Raw genomic sequence first — 21,420 nt, forward strand, 5'->3', positions numbered from 1 at the left:
GATAAATTGGTTATTGTATATCCTTTATACACGCTTTAACAACAACTCCTATACGCTTGTCCTATACGCCCCTCATTGATTCAAAAACTACTTTAAAAGCGGAAACCATCAGGGGAGGCTTATTGGTCAACGAGACACTCATAAGGTGTCAACCAGGGGAGGCTTATTGATCAATGAGACACAAATAATAATAATAATAATAATAATAATAATAAAACATATGCACATTTAAAAAAACGATGTTATATCTAGTCCCGGCAAACGGGTCGGGCCGGGGGTCGGGTACGGTCTTTGACACATGACGATATTTTATGAAATGAATTTTGTGTATACACGAAACATTGTTTTATATTAATACACAAAACATGTCATTTTAATACAAAATATAACGACTAAACCCTAAACCTTAAATCGCTAACTGTTACATATTCTTAAATTCTTGCAAACTGTATCGGTTATTCAGATCTCTATTCGGTCCCCATATTGTTGCTATCAAGTTTAAGGACGCGTTCCACAGTAAACGTGCTTTCCGCTTCCCCATTACCACATGAAGAACCTCCGACCTGATCTGGCGCTCCCTCGTTGTTGCAGGAGAATTCTCAGTAAACGGTTCCACAGCATGAAGAACCAATCCATACAGAAGGAGTTCTCCCTCGAGGTTGCTGACGCATAAGCATTGTCGTTGGTGGAGGTGGAAGAATATTCCAGTTCACCCTCATAGTCACCGGTAAATATCTACTTCCACCGTCACAGACTGTGGGTGCAGAAGCATTGTCGTTGGTGGACGTTCCGATGTAGGAATCTGGAATACGAACGCAGTTAAGCGTTTGAATCTGAAATATGAACGCAGTGTACTTCTCCATAAGGATTACGCTACCACCACCGTCAAAACACCGACTTTCGATATCCTGTTAATAAAACATACAATTATAGCATTAGACCCGACATCCGAAAATATATTGTTAAAAATAATAAATATAATAATAAAAATAACATATGCACATTTAAAAAGAACGATGATATAAGTCTAGACCCGGCAAACGTGTCGGGCCGGGGGTGGGGTAGGGTTACGCTACCACCAACACCACCACACCCGCCTAACCATCACCACCACCACCACCACTACCACCACAGCCACCACCACACCTGCCTAACCACCACCAACACCACCACCACTACCACCACAGCCACCACCACACCCGCCTAACCACCACCACCACCACTACCACCACAGCCACTACCACCACACCCGTCTAACCACCACCACAACAACCACCACCACCACAACCACAACCACACCCGCCTAACCACCACCACCACCACTACCACCACAGCCACCACCACACCCGCCTAACCACCACCACCACTACCACCACAGCCACCACCACACCCGCCTAACCACCACCACCACCACCACCACCACAGCCACTACCACCACACCCGCCTAACCACCACCACAACAACCACTACCACCACAACCACTACCACCACACCCGCCTAACCACCACAACAACAACCACCACCACCACAGCCACCACCACACCCGCCGAACCACCACCACAACAATCACCACCACCACAGCCGTCAATCCCCACCACCCCAACCACCACCACCACAACCAGCACCAGCACCACCACCACCAGAACCACCACCACCACAGCCACCACCACCACCACCACTACTGTCAATCACCACCGCTGTCATTCCCCGCCAAAGTCAATCCCCCACCTTCGTCATTCCCCACCAAAGTCAATCCCCCACCTTCGTGTAACACCCTAAAAATTCATACTTGAAGGTTACAAAAACGACTCATAAATTAATCATCAAAATTTAAAATTTGGGCATGACCCGTTCGCAATTTGAACAACTTCCCTGTTTTTAATATATCCAAATACTCTAATAACGACATCTTTAGGAAACCATACGAAAGACCATAACATTTAGACTACCGTTTCAAACATCAAGTTTAAGTTACTTAAGTATTCACAAACATCTATTTAAAACATAAAACTTCAACACTACTAACTTTGACAAAAGCCTTAAACTAACAAGGTTACTACAAAGGTTGCGGAAGCGCATCACGGGTGATCAAGGTGTGTTCGTATCCGAGCGGCGCAAAGACAATCATACGGGTGCTTTACCTACAACCATTCAACAAAATAAATTAGTATGGTACACATAACGTTTTCATCCTATCACAATACACATTCTCGGATTTACATGATAAGTTACCAATTGATCTTAATCCATACCATTTCATTCTAGTCAATTAACACAACTCTTTCTCATTTGCTTCCAATACTCCGTTTAGCACGGATCAAGGATAGAACTTCCATTAAATTCCTTCTCATTCGAACCCGAACCGACCCAATCACTATGGACCGATACGGATTACTACTTTCACATTATTATTTGAAACAAACACTTTAATTTGTATATCAAATCTTTAAAGAAGGCGATTGATTAAACTCATAAATAAACATGTAAGTAACGAACTTACCTCGATCTTGTGCCTTGGTTTGTGATCCGGAACTAGCTCCTTCTTCTTTCGATCCTACATGAATTCGTTCTTATTTAGATCATAATCCTTACAATCGTAATCATACTTTCAAGTATCAACGCCACTTATATAACAATTAACAATGCATTATCTTTCAACATACAAAACCATTCGCTCATGATTTATTCAAGACTACTTAGATTGTCATTGAGGCATTTAATCAAACACCTAGTGTGCGTACAACTTCTCAAGCCTTATGTACATGTACCTTATGCACAAATTCACTAGAATATATCATCTTTCACATAATCAACCACTCATGTTCAAATATTCATTCTACACAATATAATTTACTAGTATTCTATCATTCATACAATTTTACTTAAAGATTCACTCAGCTAATTCAATTACCTACTCACTATCATACTAAAACAAGTGGGTTTTTCCCAAAATCTTTAGTAAATCAAATTTAAGCACAATTCACCTTCTACATGATGATACCAACTCACATACAATCTAATTTCATACTGAATCACGATTTGGTATAAACCCTAGTTCATCGACAAGCATCAAATTATGAGATTTGATCTTACCTTATGCTCAAAACACTTGGATTAGAGAGTGTTTAGGCACTAGCATTCAATTATTGACTCTAATCCTTCATAAACTTGCTGAATTTTGAGGTTAATTGAAGTGGTTAGGGTTTTCCCCTTTGTTCCTCCTTCCTGGTCGCGACCCACACAGCCCAGAACATTCTGGTTTTGATTTTACTAATTACTTTTATTTCGTATGTTATTATATGTTACACAAACAACCCTCAAGTTTGGTTTATGAACCCTTATAACCCATTCCATAATTTTTATAAACTTTCTTTAGATTTTTAATACAATTACCATAACTAAATACATAATACTTTTAAGTGTTAAAGCATTCTATTTTATAAATTATGGGATGTTACAAATCTACCCCCCTTAAAAGAGGTTTCGTCCCCGAAACCTTAATACGTACCAAAAAGAGACGGGTAGTGCTTTCGCATTTCATCTTCAGATTCCCAAGTTAGATCCGATCCTTTCCGATGCCGCCATTGCACTAACACTTGTCGAATGGCCTTGTTTCGTAAATGCTTTATTTTGGAATCTTTGATAGCTACCGGCTTTTCAATATAATTCATTTTATCATCCAATTCAATGTCATCAAGTGACACATGCGCTGTATCATCCGCGAGGCACCTTCTTAGTTGAGACACGTGAAACGTGTTATGGATTCCATCCAGAGCTGGAGGTAATTCTAACCGGTATGCCACTTTACCAACACGAGACACTATTCTGAACGGTCCGATGTACCGAGGACCCAATTTTCCCCGTTTGCGGAACCGTATTATGCCCTTCCACGGCGAGACCTTTAAAAACACACGATCACCTTCTTGAAATTCGATAGGGCGTTTTCTTTTATCGGCATAGGATTTTTGCCTGTCTTGCGCCGCCTTCAAACGATCCCGTACTTGATCAATCTTTTCATTCGTTATTGCCACAACATCTTTAGGCGCGAGTTCCCGTTGCCCGATTTCTCCCCAGCATATAGGAGTTCTACACTTTCTACCGTACAACATTTCGTATGGCGCCATTTTGATACTACTTTGATAACTGTTGTTGTACGCGAACTCTACTAACGGTAAATGGTTGTCCCAATTACCCCCAAGGTCTATGACACAAGCCCTCAACATATCTAGTAACGTTTGTATAGTTCTTTCCGACTGTCCATCCGTCTGCGGATGGTAGGCGGTACTTAATCGCAAGTTCGTGCCCACATCTTCGTGAAATTTTCGCCAAAATCGAGACGTGAATCTTGTGTCACGATCCGACACAATAGACACGGGTACTCCGTGACGAGCAATTATTTCATTCATGTAAATTTCTGCCAACTTCTCGGATGAAATAGTTTCTCGTATGGGTAAAAAGTGAGCACTCTTTGTGAGTCGATCGACTATGACCCAAATCGCGTCATGACCTCGTTTCGTTCTGGGAAGCTTTGTAACAAGATCCATAGTTATGTCTTCCCACTTCCAAACTGGTATCTCTAAAGATTGCAATTTACCATATGGTTTTTGGTGCTCCGCCTTCACTTGGGAACACGTCAAGCACTTAGCCACGTACTTAACAATGTCGCGTTTCATTCCAGGCCACCAATACCCTTTCTTTAAATCTTGATACATTTTTGTAGCTCCAGGGTGTACCGTATAACGAGATTTGTGAGCCTCCTCTAGCAATAATGATTTCACCTCGGATAACCAAGGTACCCAGATTCGGTCATACCTGGTCATGGTGCCATCAGCATTCATCTTTAATTCCCCAATCAGGCCTTTCATTCTTTCCTTCTTCGGGTCACCATTTAAGGATTTTATTTGAGCCTCTTTGATCATCTCCAAAAGTTTAGGGGTGACAGTCATTTTCATTGACTTAACTTGTATGGGTGATGGGTATTCCTTCCGGCTTAACGCATCTGCTACAACATTGGCTTTCCCGGGATGATAAAGGATTTCACAATCATAATCCTTAATTAATTCTAACCACCTTCGTTGTCTCATATTCAATTCTTTTTGTTCGAAGAAATACTTGAGACTTTTGTGATCCGAATATATGGTACATTTAATTCCGTACAAATAATGTCGCCACAATTTCAACGCAAATACTACTGCAGCCAATTCTAAATCGTGTGTTGGATAGTTACTTTCATGTGGTTTAAGCTGCCTTGAAGCATATGCTATCACTTTACCCCGTTGCATTAAAACAGCCCCCAAGCCCTGATGTGAAGCATCAGTATATACTACCAAATCTTCTGAACCTTCGGGTAAGGTTAGAATTGGGGCGTCAGACAGCTTATCCTTCAAGGTTTGGAATGCCTTCTCTTGCTCAACTTCCCACACAAACTTCTCATTCTTCTTGGTTAGTCTGGTTAAAGGTAACGCTATTTTGGAAAAATCCTGTATAAACCTTCGGTAATACCCAGCCAATCCCAGAAAACTTCTCACTTCACTCGGGTTCTTAGGAGGAACCCAGTTCACAACAGCCTCTACTTTAGTTGGGTCTACCAAGACACCATCTTTATTAATGACGTGGCCAAGAAATTGCACCTCTCTAAGCCAGAAGGCACATTTGGAAAACTTAGCGTATAACTTCTCTTTCCGAAGAATCTCTAACACTTCACGCAAATGATTTGCATGTTCGGCTCTACTGCGAGAGTACACAAGGATATCATCTATAAATACTATAACAGACTTATCCAGCATGGGCCGACATACTCTATTCATCAAATCCATGAAAGCGGCCGGGGCGTTAGTCAGTCCGAATGGCATTACTAAAAACTCGTAATGCCCGTATCGGGTCCTGAACGCAGTTTTCGCAACATCTTCTTCCCGTACCCGAAGTTGGTGATACCCCGAACGCAAATCGATCTTTGAAAACCAACTTGCTCCTTGTAGTTGGTCAAAAAGATCATCTATTCGAGGTAAAGGGTATTTATTTTTCACAGTCAACTTGTTCAAATCTCGATAATCTATACACATGCGCATCGTGCCGTCTTTCTTTTTCACAAAGAGTACCAGGGCTCCCCAAGGTGACACACTCGGGCGTACGAAACCCTTATCGAGTAATTCCTGTATCTGTGTCATTAGCTCTCGCATCTCAGTGGGAGCTAATCTATAAGGAGCTTTAGCCACTGGCTTGGCACCCGGGTTTAATTCGATTCTGAATTCCACCTCTCGCTCAGGTGGCAATCCCGGTAATCCATCCGGAAACACATCCACATATTCATTCACCACTTCTACTTCTCCAATTTCAGGCACCTTCTGTCTTGTATCCACTACATAAACCAAGTAAACCTTACCCTCATTCCTTGCGTGCTTCACCGCCTCGACAATCGTGCACAGTTTTGTTTCTAACTTTCTTTCCCCACAAATGCTTATTCGAGCCCCACTAGGTGAGAATACATGAATAACTTTCGCTTCACATCGAATTTCCGCGTGATAGCGGGATAACCAATCCATCCCTACTACCACCTTGAATTCCCCCAAACTCATAGGAATGAGATCTATTTCAAATTCTTCGTTTTCTATGGTTATCTTACAATTCTTACAAATTTCACATAACAAATAACTTTTACTATCCGCTACTTCTACTTCTAAGGGTACAGACATTCGTTCCTTTCTAAAAGAGGGATAACACATAAGTTCGTCTGACACGAAAGATTTGCTAGCACCAGAATCGAATAACACATTCACGGGTATTTGGTTGATTAAGAAAATACCTGACACGACATTCGGTGAGGCCTTGGCTTCCTCGGTAGTAATCTGAAACATTCTTCCCCGAGCCTTCTGATTTTCATTCTTCTTTTCATCCTTCTGCCCTTGTTGTTTAAGCTTTGGACAGTCAGCTTTTACATGACCGGGAGTGAAACAATTGAAACACGTCCTCACGGGACTAGGGCACTTAAAGTAAGGATGTCCCTCCTGTCCACAGTTGTAACACCCCTTCTTTCCCATTAAACATTCTCCGGTGTGAAGCTTTCCACAAGTTTTGCATGGGGAAATACCACTTTTCGATCCTCCTTTACTTCTAGTGTCGTGTTGCTTAGGCTTCTTGGATGGACTCGTAGTTGACGGCTTTTCAGCAACTCTTTTCTCTCCTCTTTCCACTTGTCGCTTCAGTTCTATTTCCCTATCCCGGGCTAAATTGATGAGTTCACCCAAAGTTTCACACTTTGAAGGAGTAATGAACTCCCTATACTCGGCCTTCAACATTCCATAGTACCGATTGATCTTCATCCTTTCAGATTTGACGAAATCATCACAGAACTTCAACTTATCGTAAAATATATTGGTAATCTCATCAATAGACTCATTCTGTTGACGAAGATGCAAGAACTCATCTTGTATTCTATCAATTGCCGATTGCGGGCAATGATGTTTTAAGAACAATTCTTTGAATTCTTGCCATGTTAAGGTTTGGAGTCTTTCTTCCCCTATCTCTTTACATTTAGTATCCCACCAATCCTTGGCTTGTTGCTGAAGTTGCCCCGTAGCAAACATTACTTGATCTTCTTTCTCACATCGACTACGCACAAATACAGCTTCAACGTTTGCTATCCATCTTTGGCACTTTATCGGATCCACCTCCCCTTTATATGAAAAGGGATTAAACGCCATAAAATCCTTATAGGTACACCTTCGTTCCTTACCTTTAGTTCTGGATCCTTCAATCATTTCCTTTAGCTCCTCAATCTTGCTAGCCATCATCTCGTCAACAATCCCTAAAACTCGGCTCTCAACTTCTTGAGCTAGCTTGGGAAGGTTGGCATTCATTACTTTTTCTGCCGCTTCCATCATTTTATTATTGATTGCCTCTTGACGGGCTATTTCAGCATCATCTACATTACTTGTGTCCGTCATCTACATAAAACATTCATTCTATATATTAAAATTCTCTTTTTATACATCCTTCTTGACACATACATATTCATTCTATCACATATTTCATTCTGTTTACTATCCATACTTTGCACATTATCATTCTTGATGATAATGTTGTATTGCTAGACCATTCCACATTAAATCATGCCTTCTTTCTTATTAGATATTTTCTTTCAACATTCTTGATGCATAATGACCTTAGCAAAGGATTACGGGGCCTTAGGAACTAATTAAAACAAACCCCGTACTCAAACAAACAACATAAAAATAATTCAGCAACTTTGATGGTCACCGTAAGCTACGGTGAGCACCGTAGCTTACGGTGCTGTGTTATGCTTTACGGTGCTTCTCTCCTGTCTTACGGCAGTGTTATTTTTGCCCAGTACCTACCGTAGCTTACGGTGGCCACCGTAAGCTACGGTAGCGCCCAGCGAAATTCACCCCAAAACTCATGTTTTTGACCCTTCCGAACCGTTTTCGCACACGGTTTCAATTCTACTAACCCCCAAGTATTCTAATGCACCATTTGTCACTATTACTACATTCCAAAACTTCTTTCTAACACTTTATAACTTGTAACATTAATTACTATAAAGCTTTCTTAAAAGTTTTACCTCTATTTGCGTCTCGGAGCGAACACACCCATCCTTGCGAGCTTTCGGTTTGAGTTCGGGCACTACAATGTGTTCGAATCCCTCAAACCTAGGCTCTGATACCAACTTGTAACACCCTAAAAATTCATACTTGAAGGTTACAAAACGACTCATAAATTAATCATCAAAATTTAAAATTTGGGCATGACCCGTTCGCAATTTGAACAACTTCCCTGTTTTTAATATATCCAAATACTCTAATAACGACATCTTTAGGAAACCATACGAAAGACCATAACATTTAGACTACCGTTTCAAACATCAAGTTTAAGTTACTTAAGTATTCACAAACATCTATTTAAAACATAAAACTTCAACACTACTAACTTTGACAAAAGCCTTAAACTAACAAGGTTACTACAAAGGTTGCGGAAGCGCATCACGGGTGATCAAGGTGTGTTCGTATCCGAGCGGCGCAAAGACAATCATACGGGTGCTTTACCTACAACCATTCAACAAAATAAATTAGTATGGTACACATAACGTTTTCATCCTATCACAATACACATTCTCGGATTTACATGATAAGTTACCAATTGATCTTAATCCATACCATTTCATTCTAGTCAATTAACACAACTCTTTCTCATTTGCTTCCAATACTCCGTTTAGCACGGATCAAGGATAGAACTTCCATTAAATTCCTTCTCATTCGAACCCGAACCGACCCAATCACTATGGACCGATACGGATTACTACTTTCACATTATTATTTGAAACAAACACTTTAATTTGTATATCAAATCTTTAAAGAAGGCGATTGATTAAACTCATAAATAAACATGTAAGTAACGAACTTACCTCGATCTTGTGCCTTGGTTTGTGATCCGGAACTAGCTCCTTCTTCTTTCGATCCTACATGAATTCGTTCTTATTTAGATCATAATCCTTACAATCGTAATCATACTTTCAAGTATCAACGCCACTTATATAACAATTAACAATGCATTATCTTTCAACATACAAAACCATTCGCTCATGATTTATTCAAGACTACTTAGATTGTCATTGAGGCATTTAATCAAACACCTAGTGTGCGTACAACTTCTCAAGCCTTATGTACATGTACCTTATGCACAAATTCACTAGAATATATCATCTTTCACATAATCAACCACTCATGTTCAAATATTCATTCTACACAATATAATTTACTAGTATTCTATCATTCATACAATTTTACTTAAAGATTCACTCAACTAATTCAATTACCTACTCACTATCATACTAAAACAAGTGGGTTTTTCCCAAAATCTTTAGTAAATCAAATTTAAGCACAATTCACCTTCTACATGATGATACCAACTCACATACAATCTAATTTCATACTGAATCACGATTTGGTATAAACCCTAGTTCATCGACAAGCATCAAATTATGAGATTTGATCTTACCTTATGCTCAAAACACTTGGATTAGAGAGTGTTTAGGCACTAGCATTCAATTATTGACTCTAATCCTTCATAAACTTGCTGAATTTTGAGGTTAATTGAAGTGGTTAGGGTTTTCCCCTTTGTTCCTCCTTCCTGGTCGCGACCCACACAGCCCAGAACATTCTGGTTTTGATTTTACTAATTACTTTTATTTCATATGTTATTATATGTTACACAAACAACCCTCAAGTTTGGTTTATGAACCCTTATAACCCATTCCATAATTTTTATAAACTTTCTTTAGATTTTTAATACAATTACCATAACTAAATACATAATACTTTTAAGTGTTAAAGCATTCTATTTTATAAATTATGGGATGTTACACTTCGTCATTCCCCACCACAGTTAATCCCCCACCACCATCAAACCCAACACCACCGTCAAACCCAACACCACCACAAACAGCGGAAATAACGGAGAAAAAGTAAAAAAAAGGTTGAAGATTAAGCAATAAAATTTGGAATACAAACTAACCTTCACGTGTGGTCCAGAGTTTGTCTTGTGAAAATCGTGTGGTCCAGAGCGTGTGTGTGTGTTCTTGGTGTTTTAGTGTGTGAGTTTTCAAATTTTAGATCTAGTTTACCCCTTTATTGAAGTTGGGAAAGTGTTTGTGTTCAATAAGGGCCGTATGGTTCAATGAGCAACTTATAGGAGTTGTTGGGTTAAAAGCGTATGAAGTGTATAAAGGATATACTATAACCAATTTATCAGCTCCTGTACAGGAGGATAAACTGGTTAATGCTTGTGTGTTCTATGCGAAGGGTGCAAGTTCGAAACCTGGGGGAGGCCGGTCCGATACAGAAGGACCCCTCCCGTTTTTATTTGTGTAATTCTAATTTTTTTATTATTCATTTATTTATATTAAAATTAATTCCTTTTATTAAAAAAAAACAGATTTCATTTTTAGTTTGAGTCAACAATTTTAAATCCCTTTAAAACAATAGTTTTCTTTTATTTTGTACTCTTTTCTTTTAAATGAAGCACTTTAATTAAAAAAATTTTATAAAAAAATTGTTGCGTACACTATATTTGACGGATATTACAATATATTTAAATTATAATAAAGAGAAACATTAATAAGTTCGTTGCATACACTATGTTTCACGGATGCTACACCTCTACGTAGTAACGCCCTACCCTGTGCAATATGAGACATGTACATTGTCTCCCATTCCATAGCTTCCATACTTCGGTATATATTCCAAAGTCCATTTGGTACTGGCATCGGGCTATCATCCGCTAACTTAACCATGATGAAATGGCTATCTTCGACATAAGCAATCGTTAAAATGGAATGGTTCGGGTAAACCTGCGGTCCATCGAACATCGGGAAGTAAGTTTGACAAACACCGTTGCTTAAATGTTGAACAATCACCCCAAATTTTTGAACCACCAACAACCCTGTGTAGGGCAACCACATCCAGCATGCTATAGGTGCAGGTTCAACATTTAACCAATTTATCGATCGATACACATTATCGTAACATCCCTTGTCCAATGATTCGAGTATATGCCCCCAACGCATTCTGTTAATAAACATCTCGTCGAGTAGCTCTTGGCGGACCCACTTCCACTCTTTCTGGTCATACCCCAAACCCATAGCTATGGATCGAAACCCACAGTTACCGTTCGGCTGGGCATCTTCGATATGCGTTATGTATCTCCGATAGCTAGATGGAAGCCAATCCTTAAAACGCTCGATCACGTTTTTGTACCTATAATTGGCAAAAAAATAAAAAACTAAAAAATATTAAAAAATAAAAAATTGAAAAAGAATTCTAAATATATGTATGTATATACGTATGTACCTGTGCCCGGCCAACCGTGGAAAGTCTTTATCTATAATTGGAAGTGTATTTTTTTCTTCTTTGGTTTTCTTTGAACGACGACGTCGCACATTTGGCTTTTGAGTATAGTCGTTCCTCTGTGATTTAGGTTGTTTATCTTTATTCTTTTGTTGTTTTACTTTCGTAGTTGGGCGGCCCCTAGTATCTTGTTGTACCTCAGGCAGTTGATGGTCAGTCATACTTGGATTCAACACCGCTTTCATCTTCGACAACATACTTTTTACCACTAGAGGTGGCTGCGTATGTAGTTGCTGTGTGAGGTTATCCATTTCCGCCTGAATATTACAATCGTCTTGATTAAGTTCTTCTGTCGAAAAATCAAGTTTTGTCCAGAATTTATCTGTCGCGGCAAGTGGAATTTTGCAACCTGTTTTTCAAGAATCATTGTTAAAACATGAAGTATAATGATGATTATATTCTATGGATCGAAGCATATGTTATAGTTGTTATGTTACCTGTATTTTCCCACCACTCCATCTGACAAGCACATGGAAACCCACAACCCGTAGAAAGCTGGTGGCCACAAGTCCCCCCTCCTGCCCTCAACGCATTTAGCTTCTTCCATTCGACAACCAATAACTCTAAGGCTTTTTGGGAAACATTACCGCGTAGGTTGTCAAAAAATGGAAATATGTGGTCCCCCATTTGCACGGACCTGCTCTCCTGAAAACTAAGTTTTATTTGTATCTTTTGTGACTCTACAACTTTGCCAACATGACACACAAGTCTATGGAGCGAGTTGTTTGGCCTTTTAATGTATCTCTTAAACTTAGAATGCTGGCTTCCAACTCTGTTGGTTGTATGTTGACCAAAATTGGGGACTGTGTTAGTCCAAGCTGAAACGAACTTTTCTTTATAATCTTTCAGCCACACATCATACAAATAATCCAGAACATCTGAAAAAAAAATTGAATACAATGATTTGTAATTTTTGTATGTATATATGTATGCATGAATGTATGTAAACTAATATAATATGTACCTGATCATCCGTCGTTAACCAGTCGCGTGAAAAGCCGCTGAAAGTTATAATTGTATATCGTCGGAATGGGAGAATTACACAGTCGAGACCAAGAAAGCTTGAATATTTTCCAGTCTTCATCCGTAAATTTTGCCCGACAGTGTTTTAGAATATTCTGTGAGATGTGCCACCTACATAGCAATTTGGAAGCTTTTAGGAATACTTTATCGCAAGCATTCATCAAAGCTTGATCCCTATCTGTTACAATTACACGTGGCTCCATGCAATCTACCAACAATTCTTTGAGCTTCTCCAGGACCCATAAGAAGTTATCTTTTTTTTCTTTAGAGACAAACGCATGAGCCACACAAAAAGACTTGTGTGTCGATGTCACACCCACAACTTGAATAAACGGAAGCTTATACTCATTCGTCTTGTAGGTAGCATCAATCATCAACACATGTGGGAATGCACGCCACATGTTGTACGAGTCCGGATGAACAAAAAAACCTCCTCGACAACGTTTGTGGAGGGATTCACTCTGGTGAAATAAACGTACCTTTCTTCTTGCAACATGCTCTCCAATATCTGCATTGGAGTTCGATCGCCGTACATTTTTCGTTTAATCTTTTTAATCACGTTTTGTACATCTTGTAGAATGCACACGCAATGTGGGTACTGATTTCTTATGGTTAAATGTATATTTGTAGGCTCCATGTCTTGCATATAAAGTGTCTCCACCAGTGATTCTTCGTCCGGGGTCAGCCTTCTAGCAAACGCGTGGCCCTCGAGAAATTCAGCAGGCTCATGGTTGTGAATGTTTTTCTTCTCCACAAGGCTCCAACTACCACTACTTGAGTCTAGTTTCCCTATCAGACTAAAAGGACAACCGACCTTTTTGCTACCGGAACGCCGAACGGATGCTTTACTTTTGTCTTCGCCGCCACGATCGCATTGCAACCATATCTTCACTGTCCTTGCTGACGCACCTTCGCCTTTTTCCTCGTTCGTTGGGTGACAATGACGTAACCTTTCGCAACTTCTCTTTTGTATACCCAATTCTTCAATTCTTCAAGTGACCCAAATACCTCAAAATAAAAAGGTTCATTAGAAATCCACATAAATGAAATTAATATATTAATTTGTCAAAAAAACAATAAAAAAACTCGGGTTCAACATCGGGTTCGGGTTAATATGTATGACACATTTTAGGGTTTGTATGAAATTTCGTGTCATACATTTTCTGTGAAATAATCAGTATACATGCCTCGTTCGTGTTCGTTCGGTTCATTTACAAGCCTAAGTAATCTATTTTTAACAAAATATTTCACCAGAACATATATAATATTTCACCAAAATGATAACGAAATCGGGTTAATATGTATGACACAATTTCGGGTCGGGTTCGGGTTAAGGTCGGGATGGGTCAAACATTTTCTAGATTTCTCCTACCTAATAAAAATTATATACATACGAATAACACGTATACAAAATCATTTTATCCACTCTAAAAATTATATCAACATTATGTAACACGAATAACACGTAATTGACGGTTATGTCATACCTTTTTTGTTTTTTTCTCGTCATTAGCACCTTCCTCGTTAGCAGGTTCCTCGTTAGCACGCTCGTCGTCATGAACACCTTCCTCGTTAGCAAGTTTGTCGTCGTCAACATCCTCCTCAAAGTACATTACACCTTCCTCGATTTCGTTATCATTTTCCTCAAAGTCCTTAGCACATTCCTCGACTTCGTTATCATTTTTCTCAAAGTCGTTAGCACCTTCTTCGACTTCTTTATCATTTTTCTCATACTCCTTAGCACCTTCCTCATACTCTAACTTGTGTTTATTTTCCGTATACGAATGGTAAGTCCCGTATTCGTGTCGCGGATAACTTTGGGCAATATTGTAAGATGGTTCCCCCTCATCTATAAACACCTGGTTCAAGTCAGGTAACGTGGGTCGCACACCCCCGTCATCACAACGAGGCACGGACACAACCTCTTCCTCACCTTGATCAACGCCGGATAACCAAACGCTTTCGGAGACGTACGACTGGTTCGAATCTTCGCCAAAAATATTACCAATGCCCCAAAACGACATCTTTCTGCTTCACGGTCTCAACCAAATTTTTTAGTTAAGAATCTTCAGGAGTGCAATCGGAATTTTGCGAGTTTGAAAAAATTTTGAAGCCATAAATCCCGTATGCTTGGGTAAACAAACATTTTTGCTCGATAAGGGTCGTATACGCCGGTAAGGGTCATATGGGTCACTTTCACGCTTTTTCAGACTGAACTCCTTTCATGTCAGTAATTATACCTTAAAATCATCAAAAGTCGTGCCGATAAGCCTCTCATTGCTCAATGAGAGGCGTATAGGGTTTAATGCTCCAACTACCACAACCTTATATGCCTCTCATAGGGCAATGAGAGGCTTATCAAAACACTTTTCTGGCACATTAATTGCTTTCACACTGTATACGCCCCTTATTGCCCTATATGCCACCTCGGGGGGGGGGGGGGGTGTGCACACAAAAAAGGGGTGTGTCAATACCCTCACCCTAGAGGAATCATACCCCAACAAGACGGGTGATAACCAAAAAATCATTTCCCTTCAAAATACTTGATAGTTAAAGAGGACACGTGGTAATCCAGTATCGTTATTTATTAGATAGTATAGATCTCAAAGTCAACTCAAGGGCTAAAAATTATTAGATATTAACTAAAGGGTGATTAGTTATCCACAAACTGTCAAAAGGAGAACATGATGAACAAATAACAGGTATTTGAACATCTTTACATAAACACGTGCTTGCTATCGAGGATACAATAGTGTTATCGTGCCTTCACAAACTGATGTAAGTGCTTCAAGTTTATGGCAACTCTCTTCAGTGAAAAAAGCGGGTTGTTTAGGTTCCGGCAATGGTCCCTCACTAACCAGCATCAAAACCACTGACAACATCGTGGGTCTATCTTCTGCATGATGCTGCACACACAACAGTGCAACATGTATACATCTTAGTACTTCAGAGACGACATGTGAGGCCTGTAAAGATACACTCATTAATTCAATCGACCTTCCTCTTTTAAAGAGTCTCCATGCCTACATCATACCAAAACACATATTCAAAATGATCACTAATTCTGGTCAAGATATCGAGATTTGAACTTGCAACTTAACTTACATGTCCAAGAAGGTTATCATTGTGGTCTCCTTGATTGAATTCTTTGTTTTTCTTCCCACAAATTATCTCCAACACCAGAACACCGAAACTAAACACATCAGATTTTATAGAAAAACGCCCGTGCACTGCATACTCCGGAGAAATGTAACCACTACAAACAAGTTAAACACGATATATTTACGTTCGATCTGATCCTTGTTCTTTCAAGGAGAAAAACAGTTATTGTTAAGGATGATTCTTACTATGTTCCCACCACTTTCTTTGTCTTGGCAGTGGTATCATGTCCTACAAACATTCTAGCAAGGCCGAAGTCAGATATTTTTGGATTCATGTCACCGTCCAGCAAAATATTACCTGCCTTCAAATCTCTATGGATAATTTGGAGACGGGAATCTTGATGTAGATAAAGAATACCTCGAGCTATCCCATGTATTATATTAAATCGTTGAGGCCAGTTAAGCATCAAACTTCGTGTTTCATCTGCCAAAAGGTGACTACTGTGTCATGTAATATTATATTAAAGTCTAATAGATAGTAACTGAGTGAAAGAGTGACTCAACCAAAGAGAAACCAGTCCAAGCTTTTGTTAGTCATGTATTCATAAATCAAAATCAGTTCATTTTGATGAACACAATATCCAAGAAGTTTCACAAGATTTCGATGCTGAAGTTTTGCTATACAAATGACTTCATTCTTGAACTCATCAAGCCCTTGTTGGGACGTTTCTGAGAGCCGCTTCACAGCTATTTCTCTTCCATCTTCCAACACACCCTAAATGATTATGAGTATATGATAACTTATAATTTTGTAAATTTTACACTTTTGATCCATGATAGGGATAAGCAATGTGTTCCGTTTAAAAACACGAATAAGCTACCTTGTAAACGGGACCAAACCCGCCTTCCCCAATCTTATTGGAGTCACTGAAGTTATCTGTTGCCCTTGCTATGTCATATAAGCTAAGACATTGTAAATCATCAAGTTGTTCCATTTGCAGACTTGTATCCTTTTCATCCTGCCCATACCACTTTCCTACAAAATGATATTGTTACATGCTTTTTTTACATATCACATCCTATAAAATCACTTTCTCGTTTGTCATACCTCGTCTTTTCTTGTGAGGTCGTTTCTTTAGCTTTCGACAGGCATAAGCCGCTCCAAAGAGTAGTGTCACAGCTAATGAAGTTAAAATTAAAAGTTCCAGTATACGTATTCTTTTCTTTTTGTTGAGATCGAACAGAGAATCCACCAGACCTTCATTAAGAAATAACTATAGTTTAGAAGTTAGAACTAAAGCATACATATAAGCTAAAAATATGCAAAGTGTACCTTTTAACTCAGAGGCTGCCACTCTTATGTAAACATCTTGATCTGCATCATACTCTCTAGTGTCGAGAAGCTCATCAAGCCATAGCAAACATCCACTTCCACCGTTTCTGATATCTAAATTGGCGTAACCTGTACAAGTGCAGTTCGCTTTGCATGCCGTCTCACATTCTCTGAGCGTCATGCTCATGTTATACCTTCACGCCTGAAATTTTCCAAAAACCGTCCCCGTTTCCATCATCACTCTCATTCCCATTCCTACAATATAGAGGCTTTTTGCGTATACACCCACTTGCCCAATCAGACGCTTCCCATTCGTCCGGATTTCTTGGTTCAAAACCATCCATGCAAGAACACGGTGGATGCTTGTTAATGATACAGATTCCATACGGACCACAGAGTGAATACCGATCACAAGTATCTACATCAGCGTTTGCATACACAATCCAGTCTTTGATCCGCTCAATCCATTGTAAAATCAGTGTCTTCCCATCCCATGTCAAAACCACCCGTTGAAAAACTGAACTTTTAAGTTCATATTTATGATAGATTTCCTTTTCGTTCATAACAAACTCGGTTAAGTAAATCTGATTTTCCTTTTCAATAGGAAAACCGCTATAGCCAAGACCATTCCACGGTCCAAGTCTTCCCTTTACAATTTCACCTTTCATCCTTAAATTTTGTGGATATCCATTTATGTCGTGTATATTCATATACTCACCTATTGACGGATCATCCGGGCTCTTCCAAGACATCATGCGCCTCTGCAGCCCCGTTACCAAATCCGTACCCAATTTCATTCCTGGAAGAATCGTGTCACCAGGATAGTCAAAACTTTGCCAGATTATTTTATTTTTATTCCACACAACAAGATTTCCAGTATCTAGAAGCTGCACCACCACCGTATTATTACTCCACATAGATACCGTTGAATTCGATGACCAGACCATGGTGTTTCCGCCACTCTGAATCACCAGGTTTCCGAGTGTGCTAAGTTTCAGCATGCCTGAATTACCTGCAATTGGTGTCTCTCTGTTAGCAACCCATACGACAGTACCGTATGATATCTTCTTGTACCATATCCCGACGTACCGATTCTTGGACTTACCGGGACTAAAAAAGCCCAATTCAAACATTCCACCTTCAGAAACAAGAGTATTGCCATCTCTGATTTCTTGATATGCAGATATGGTATCTAGTGCTGTGCAATCTGATAGTAGTAAGATCAAAGCAATAATAAAGAAGAATGTATGTGTGGACTGGTCCTCCATTGGTGATCTAGATCTCTTGAATGATGATATTATCTGAGATTTTTCAAAACCCAACTTTTCAGAATAGATAAAGTCATGGTTGAAAGATTCCAGGATTAAAGTGAACAGGTGGGTAGGAAACTATGACTTTGTTTCTCTAAGGGCATTTTTTATGTGAATGCATAGTAGCATTTTTTATGGGTAGGAAACTATGACTTTGTTTCTCTAAGGGCATTTTTTTATATGCATATAAAATATCAAGTGCTGCTTCAAATGGTTGAAACATTCCACCATTAAAACCCAGCGAACAAAGGAGCATTGGTTTAGCAGTATCCAGGTGTGTAAAATGGTGCCCTTCTAGGAAATCGAGGATACGAGTCACAATACGAGCCACGTGATAAAAAAAGATGTAAATCTATGAATAGAGTAGATAATTGTTAAAAAAAAGTCAACGACTTGGTAAGAAACTATGACTGTATTTGGAGTTTTTATGCACAAGTGGTGTTATTTTTGAAAGTGTTTTTACAAACACTGATCCTGTCAAAATGTTTTCAAAAATAGTGTTGCCTTAATTGCTAAGAAAAAAAATAAGGGATGTGAGGGGCCAATAATTGGTTGTTTTTTTAATTGCCATTGCTAATGGCGATTATGAAGAAAAAAAGTACCAATGGTGGTACAAATGGCGATGGATTTGACATCTCTGCACATCGCAGTTATGAATGGCGATTTTGTGCCATTTTTTCTACTTTTGCCCATTTGGATGGATTTGCCTGATAAGGGGGTAAGGAGTGGGGAGCGGCAAAATGGTTTCACCGATCGGCAATGGGTGGCAAACCATTGCCAACCCATTTGCCACATCCAACTTTGACGAAATTGTGGGGAAATCGGTGAGCCAACACCGATGCGGCAAAGGGAAGAAGGAGAGAGAGAGAGGGGGTATGGGGTGGGGTTCATTCCAATCTCAACCAATCACATCTTTTTTCCTTTTTTTTTAAAAAATAGTTTACCACTTCACCAAGTGTTTGAATGGCAATTTAACTGAAAAACCTGCCCTCTCAAGAGGTCAAGGGTACGAATCACACAGTGCAAAATGGTGTAAAATTATGAATAGAATATATTATGTTTTAAGAAAAAATAAAAAGAAAATGAAGTCAATAGACTTGGCAAGACACTTTAAGGTAGTGTTTGGTATGAAGGAATAGAAGGCGGAATGGAATGGATCATTTTAATGGAATGAAAAGAAACATATTTGGTTATCATGTGCTAATGGAATGGAGCATTCCACAAGTAATGCAAACCTTCCAAATATAACATTTTTCATTCCTCTGTAAGGTGGTGTTTTTTTTTTCATTCCTTCAAGGAATGGAAAGAAATTTATTATTATTATTATTATTATTATTGTTGTTGTCGTCGTCTTTAATAACCCACCGTCGTCAGTTACCTCTACTGTCACACGCCACCACCTTCGCCGCCACCAACGGGCGACACCACTACCGACACAACCACCATCGTTACTACTGTCGCCGCCATCCACCGTCGTCGTCACTCACTTTCCCCGCCACCACCACCACCCCCCTCCACCCCAGCCGTCACCCACCTCCGCCCCAGCTGTCACCCGCCACCACCCACATCCGCCCCTGCTGTCACCCACCGCCGACACATCCGCCTCCGCCGTCACCCACCACCACCCACCACCCCCGCCACAGCCACCATCCCCTCACATCCGCCTTCACCCGCCACCACCTCCACCACCAACCACCACCGCCGGCGTCACCCACCACCATTGTCGCCGCCGCTACCTACCTCCGCTCCAACAACCTACCCCTGCCCCAGCCACCACCCACCATTATCACCACCTCCGACCACCGCTACAACTGCCACCTATCACCACCCACCCACCACCATCGACTACCATCACTCACCACCGATTTTATTCCTACATCTATTCTTTCCTAACAAACAACCCAAATTAATAATTCATTTTATTCTCACATGGATACCAAACAAGACATGGAATGGTAATGATTCATTCCATTACATCGTCCATTCCATTCCCTCTACCATTCCATTCCCTCGTCTATTCCATTACGCCATACCAAACAGACCCTAATAGTATTTCTTTAGAATAATGGAATTGCATAGTAGTTTATTTTAGTTGAATTATTTTCTTTATTAATCTATACAAGAAAGCATATATTAATAGAATCAATCTAATCTATACAAGAAAACATATATTAATAGAATCAATCTAATTTGTACACGCCATAATAGACTAAAAATAGTGAATACACAACACTTATTCCTATAGTAAATTTAAAATGTATTACGACAATACCTTTGGCCATACCACCTTTTAGCTACACTCTTCATCTTCCCCAATTTCCTAACCTTATAACCCTAACCACCGCCTCATCTTGCCGCCACTACCACCACATCCTGCCGCCACCACTTCATCTTCATCCTGCCGCCACCACCCTCCCTCTGGACAGACCACCTTTTAGCTGCTCATCGTTGATGGAACAGGTACTGTTTGTTAGTTGTGTATCAAAAATTATAATCACATAATAAACCTTTTATCAGCCCATAGTTGTTAAAAGTCATCGCCTCTTGCGCCTAGGCCCAATTTCCTAGCTAGGCGAGGCAACTGTGCCTTAATTCAAGACAATTGCGCTTTAATTCTCCAGGTGATGGTTCATGCGCAAATTCTGGCGAAATTCCTAGATTCTTGAGAGTTTTCGGCCAAATTCTCTAAATTCTGGCAAGATTCTAGCTAGATTTCTACTTTTATCTAACGAAAC

At 39.8% G+C, this 21,420-nt stretch overlaps 4 protein-coding genes and 1 long non-coding RNA gene across 5 annotated transcripts; all 5 read right to left on the reverse strand.

Moving 5' to 3' along the window:
* Window positions 1-1,945: 1,945 nt before the first annotated feature.
* LOC110883423 lies at window positions 1,946-7,943 on the reverse strand. Its single transcript, XM_035978403.1, has 3 exons — window positions 6,803-7,943; window positions 2,501-2,554; window positions 1,946-2,141 (listed from the first exon to the last, which is right to left on the reverse strand). The coding sequence occupies exons 1-3, from the start codon at window positions 7,941-7,943 to the stop codon at window positions 2,125-2,127; spliced, it is 1,212 nt and encodes a 403-aa protein (XP_035834296.1). The 3' UTR covers window positions 1,946-2,124.
* Window positions 7,944-8,862: 919 nt separating this feature from the next.
* Window positions 8,863-10,086, reverse strand: LOC110883422. The gene is made up of 3 exons (XR_002560459.2): window positions 10,012-10,086; window positions 9,419-9,472; window positions 8,863-9,059 (listed from the first exon to the last, which is right to left on the reverse strand). It is a non-coding gene; the product is annotated as an uncharacterized LOC110883422 (long non-coding RNA).
* Window positions 10,087-11,092: 1,006 nt separating this feature from the next.
* On the reverse strand, window positions 11,093-12,545 carry LOC110883259. Its single transcript, XM_022131062.1, has 3 exons — window positions 12,356-12,545; window positions 11,862-12,267; window positions 11,093-11,768 (listed from the first exon to the last, which is right to left on the reverse strand). Exons 1-3 carry the CDS (start codon window positions 12,543-12,545, stop codon window positions 11,093-11,095), a joined length of 1,272 nt encoding a protein of 423 aa, XP_021986754.1.
* A 3,015-nt stretch (window positions 12,546-15,560) lies between these two features.
* Window positions 15,561-17,563, reverse strand: LOC118483219 (G-type lectin S-receptor-like serine/threonine-protein kinase SD1-1). Its single transcript, XM_035978778.1, has 7 exons — window positions 17,376-17,563; window positions 17,151-17,300; window positions 16,924-17,078; window positions 16,607-16,817; window positions 16,289-16,526; window positions 16,047-16,197; window positions 15,561-15,964 (listed from the first exon to the last, which is right to left on the reverse strand). The coding sequence occupies exons 1-7, from the start codon at window positions 17,560-17,562 to the stop codon at window positions 15,677-15,679; spliced, it is 1,380 nt and encodes a 459-aa protein (XP_035834671.1). The 5' UTR covers window position 17,563; the 3' UTR covers window positions 15,561-15,676.
* LOC110886483 (G-type lectin S-receptor-like serine/threonine-protein kinase At4g27290) lies at window positions 17,563-18,777 on the reverse strand. Its single transcript, XM_022134291.2, has one exon. The coding sequence runs from the start codon at window positions 18,641-18,643 to the stop codon at window positions 17,564-17,566; it is 1,080 nt and encodes a 359-aa protein (XP_021989983.1). The 5' UTR covers window positions 18,644-18,777; the 3' UTR covers window position 17,563.
* Window positions 18,778-21,420: the final 2,643 nt, after the last annotated feature.

Source organism: Helianthus annuus, chromosome 10 (assembly GCF_002127325.2).
Source record: "Helianthus annuus cultivar XRQ/B chromosome 10, HanXRQr2.0-SUNRISE, whole genome shotgun sequence".
NCBI classification, from domain to species: domain Eukaryota; kingdom Viridiplantae; phylum Streptophyta; class Magnoliopsida; order Asterales; family Asteraceae; genus Helianthus; species Helianthus annuus.